We start from the raw sequence: 5,338 nt of genomic DNA, 5'->3' as shown, positions 1-5,338 counted from the left end.
GGAAAAGCCTTTAAAAATAGATACGACATGAAGAAACATTACAGCAGTCATACAGATGAGAAGCTGTTTGCTTGTAAGTCATGTGAGAAAAGTTTCAGCGAAAAAGCTCAGCTAAAAATCCACATGAGAACTCACACAGGTGAGAAGCCGTACGTTTGTAACACATGTGGAAAAAGATTTTCTGGCCTATCAGTATATAAAATTCACACAGCAATCTACCACAAGGACAGCCCATATTCTTGTGGAACATGTGGGAAAAATTTTCGTCATCAGGATACCTTGATGCGTCACATGAGAACTCACACAGGTGAGAAGCTGTACTCTTGTAAAACCTGCGGAAAAAGTTTTACTCAAGGAGGTAGTTTGAAAGTCCACATGAGATCTCACACAGGTGAGAAGCCGTACTCTTGTAAAATCTGCGGAAAAAGTTTTTTTCAAGGAAGTAGTTTGAAAGTCCACATGAGAACTCACACAGGTGAGAAGCCGTACTCTTGTAAAATCTGTGGGAAAAGTTTCTGTCGTCAGGATAAGTTGGTGATTCACATGAGAACTCACACAGGTGAGAAGCCGTTCTCTTGTAAAATCTGCAGAAAAAGTTTTATTCAAGGAAGTAGTTTGAAAGCCCACATGAGAACTCACACAGGTGAGAAGCCGTACTCTTGTAAAACCTGTGGAAAAAGTTTCAGTAAGGGATGTAGTTTGAAAGCCCACATGAGAACTCACACAGGTGAGAAGCCGTACTCTTGTAAAACCTGTGGAAAAGATTTTCTGCCCTATGAGGACATAAAATGCACACAGTAATCCACAAAGAGGAAAAGCCATATTGTTGTGAAACATGTGGAAGTTTTTTTCGTCAGTGTACCTTGGTGCGTCACATGAGAACTCGCACAGGTCAGAAGCCATCATTCTGAAACATCTGTGGAAACTATCAATTAAACAGGTGAAAAGTGTTAAAGCAGCTTCAGACTGTGCTTCAACAATAATTGTGAGGAAATATGTCAGCAGTCTGTGATGATTAGACCAGATGGAGTCTGGACTGTGGTGGTGGTGGAGCTGGGAGAAGAACCAGGCTGAACATCTGGATAAATGTAGTATTGGTACAGGCTGCTGCATTTTTGGTATCATCCTTCATCCTTCATCAGCATAGCAGTGATGTGAGATATTGTGAAGCTCTTTGGAACATTTTCACATCCTGCTGGAAGAACGTGGTTGATCATGTGTGAACATACTGCTGGAGTCCAAGCAGCTCGAGTGCTGCTGTCTTTAAAGTAAAAGGAGGCAAAGAAATGCTGAGGCGTTATGACAGTAGGACACAGCAGAGGGTGTCATTGCAACAGAAGAGATCTGGACATGAACCTCCTTTGTTTGTTTGTCATGTTTCAAAGACAGACAGCTGAGGAGATGAAGTGGACTTCTGTGGGTACCTGAAGAGGTAGTTGATACAGTCAAGACAGTCTCAGTGTTTCGTTCCACATCCATCGTTACATCTTTAAATGTCATTAATCTAATTTCTTCATTAGAAAAATGTCACATACATTGCAGCAAATTCCCCAAACAGAAACCACCTTTACTGATTTAATGTGTGATTTAAAATGTGATCTCCACCGGCTGTAATGCTGTACAGGTCAAACTGTGTGAAAACAACAGCCATATGTCATGAATTTAATCTGTCATCTGTTTGTTCCTCATCAGTGATTTATTTCTTTATGGATTATTGGAAATGCTAAACTTGTTTTAAACTCCACATTGATTGTAAATAAACTTTAAAAAAAAAAACTCTGCAGCTCCATGAGTGCCTTTGAAATGTTGTGAATATATTTAAACAGATTAACATTTACAACTTGTTTAATAATGACTTTAACACTGATGAGCCCCAGCAAAAGTGTTATGTTATGAAGAAACACACAACTGGTTTTACTGGTTGTAGCTGATACACACCCACAAATGTTAAAAAAAACAAAACATGTCAAGCTAGTTTGCAGATTCTGCTGTTTCAGTAAAGACTTGGTGTTATTTCTTTCTTCTTTCATCACCACATAGGTCATCAGTGTGATTTGTTAATAGGATCTTATGATGTAGTCAGGTCACTGTTATTTATACAGCACATTTAAAACAACAGCAACTGAGTCAAAGTGCTTTCCAGTAGAGAAGTAAGCACAATGTCACTAATTTGCCTCAAAAGTTTAAATATTAAGAGCCTACAATATTATTCATGATATAAAAGTGTCTGACTAATTCAAATATTAAGTTAAAGACCCGTGGTATAGAACTGAGGTGTGAACAAGGAGCTGGCTGGTCAGTGCTTTGATGAGTGGAGGGAGCGATGAGCGCAGAATCAAATCTGTTGAAGAAAAGATTCAGTGTCACCCCGTTTCCACCAAGAAGAATCAGGTGCTAGTTCTGTGCTGGTGTTAGGACCAGTGCTTACTTGGTTCAAATCTTGCACCTCAAAATAACTGGTTGCTTTTCCACTGGCAAGGAGTCAAATTAGAGCCACACCATACATCACTGCATATGTAGCCATTTACTGACTAATGGTCACGCCACACAGCAATCCAGACTAACTTTTTTACTGGTGTGACCAACTTTCTTATTTGTTCGCACTTCTCACTTTGTCACAGGAAAAACATATGACTTCCTGAACATTTTGTTATCGATGGACTCTACAATTTACAATGTTCCCCAAACGCGCCACAGAGCAGGCTGTGGGAGCTGCTGTTGGTGGCTGCGGTGCTCAGTGGCGGATCTACCGTGGGGGCATGGGGGGGTTTTACCAAACAACAGAATTTATTTGTTATTCTGTCATAATTGGGTGAATTAAACGACTGAAAACTGATTGTTTCTATGACTAAACTGATGGCATTGATTTCTGTGTTGTTTTTAATTATGTNGTGTTATTGGCGACATCCAGACAGCAGCACGCTGTCACTGCAGGCAGCCAGTGCAGTTAGCGAGGGATTGCGCAATCCAAGTGAGGCTGAGCTCGCTGCTGTCTCACTTAGATTGCGCAATTCCTCACTGCACTGGCTGCCATGAAGTGACAGCCTGCGCATGGCAGCCTGCGCAGTGAGGAATTGCGCAATATAAGGTGAGGCTCAGTTCACCGCGACCTCACCGGCTTCTCTTCCAAGCATTTCAATGGGAAATTGTGAAAATTCTGCGATTTTGAATTTAAAAATCATCACAACTGACGAGGTTCAATGAAAAATAAATACTTTATAGTACAAATCACTGCATAAATATAACCATTTAAATTATTTTATCATTATATATATTTTTTTCTTTCATCACTGGTTACAATCAACTGCTTTATTCCACAGACTTCTTGACACATGACACATCCACATCTCTGCAGATGGTCCTCCACTGGAGGATACTTGAAGTTAGGAAGTGGTTACGAAGCTTAACTGAACTTTAAAAGAATAGGTTCGGCAATGGGCTCATCATCCCTGTCCGAGCTTTCGACATCGTTATTGGGTTCCACATCGCTCTTGTGCTCCACATTCGCATCGGGCGCGGGCTCCGGTTAATCAGGGGTTTCTTGGCTGTTCGGTGGCTCAGGGTGCTCTCGCTCTCTTGAAACAGAAGGCTGAGAAGCCTTCGAAAAATACTCAGCAATAGAGCGCTTCATCTTGTCAGAGAAAGGCCACAGGGTCGCAGAAACTTCTGGCCAATCATACCCACGCTTACTAACCATGCTTGTTGTTTGTCTTTATCAATTTGCTGATTGATTCGCTGATTACGGTCAGCTGATCATTTAGCAAGTTGACTCGCGAATCATGATCAGTTGACTTGCAGGCTGCATGACGGCCCGTAGGTTCGCGCGCTTCAGTCAGCCAGCGGGTGTGGAGCTTGTTGATTTATTTTTTCCCTGCAGCCATTGTTGAGGCGCAGGGCATAATTTTTGCTCATTTTTCTATTGCCGCACCGTGCGACTATAATTTCAAATATAATCGCACCCTCGAAATTCCAGGTGCAGTCACGAGGCTTCTTATTGCATGACAAATTGAAATTAACGCATTAACTAATGAAATACAATAATAACAACATTCAATATCTACAGAATAAGTAACATTTGAGTTACTTACAGATGTCATGGCAGTTTTGAGTTCCCTATGACTCCTGTAACTCTTAATTTTCTACAATAAGCTTCTTTGTCCACGTGATCAGCAACAAACTTGAGCTGAGCTTTAAGGAGCCATTCTGGAGGGAGGGCTTCTTTCCAACATGGCAGCCTCTCAGCCCATGCTGATGTAAAATACACTTGACTGTGGACACTGATGCATGTGTTCCAGCAGCTTCTAATTCATTGTAGACCTGCGTTTTGATCTCAGCAGCAGGTGACTTTTTTCCCCCGATGGTGGCAGTGACACAACTGTGCCATGCACTTCATACTTACAGAACAATGTTTGCACAGAGGACTTTGGGATCTACAGCTGCTTTGAAATGGCACCAAGGGACTTTTATGACTTCTTCAAGTCAATGATTTGCTTTTTCAGATCTGAGATTTAAAATTGACTTTCACCTGAAAAGAGGATTTTGGACCACTGAGCAACAGTCCAATTCTTTTTGTCCTCCACCCAGGTAAGACGCTTCTGACATTGTCTCTGGTTCAGGAATGGCTTGATGTCAGAAATACGACAGTTTAGCTCCTTTCCTGAAGACCCCTGTGCTTCGTGACTCTTGTTGCACACCAGCACCAGTTCACTCCTTGTGAACCTCTCCCAAGTTCTTGAAACACCTTCTCTATTTTTCTTTTTTTTGACCCCTTCAGGCTGCAGTCATGCTTGTGCACCTTTTCATAGCACACTTTTCCTTTTCTAGTCAACTTTGTGTTAACGTGCTTTGGAACAGTGAATTTCGTTTTCAGCAATTAACTTCTGGGGTCAGTCCTCCTTGTGGAGGGTGTTGATGCTCATCTTCTGGACAGTTTTCCAGTCAGCAGTCTCTTCCATGATTGTGGTTGCATGTACTGAACTAGATGAAGAGGTACATGGTATTTATGCTGTTTGTATAGTAATTTACAAACATTTGAAATGAAATATTCTACTATTTAAAAAAAGGGGGGGGGTTCTGACTTTCATAACTTATAAGCCAAAGTAATCAAAGTTCAAACAAAAAACTTGACATGTTTTACTTTACATGCAGTGAATATAGAATATATCAAAGATGACCTTTTTGAGTTATTGTTAAAATTGGTAGCCTGTCATACAAGATAAACCAGGTCCTACCTCAGCCTCTCAGCAACGTTTTAGTTGTTTCCTGAAATTCCTGTTCTGATAGATGTGTGTTTGCCTTTCATCACATCAGTAACCATTTTCTTGTGTCCCTTTGTCCC

General features: G+C 41.1%; 1 protein-coding gene across 1 annotated transcript in view; it reads left to right on the top strand.

Annotated features, from left to right (window-relative positions):
* Window positions 1–14: 14 nt before the first annotated feature.
* Window positions 15–5,338, top strand: part of LOC103372729 (oocyte zinc finger protein XlCOF19-like) — a gene marked incomplete at its 3' end in the record, with an annotated part of 105,510 nt that continues 100,186 nt past the window's right edge. The window contains exon 1 of the mRNA XM_008302439.1: window positions 15–307. Coding sequence (XP_008300661.1) covers window positions 28–307 — 280 coding nt within the window. The remainder of the gene's footprint in view (window positions 308–5,338) is intronic.

Source organism: Stegastes partitus, unplaced genomic scaffold, assembly GCF_000690725.1.
Source record: "Stegastes partitus isolate 25-593 unplaced genomic scaffold, Stegastes_partitus-1.0.2 Scaffold1816, whole genome shotgun sequence".
Lineage (NCBI taxonomy): Eukaryota > Metazoa > Chordata > Actinopteri > Pomacentridae > Stegastes > Stegastes partitus.
The sequence above is the reverse complement of the archived record's forward strand: the minus strand, read 5'-3'. Positions and strand labels throughout refer to the sequence as shown.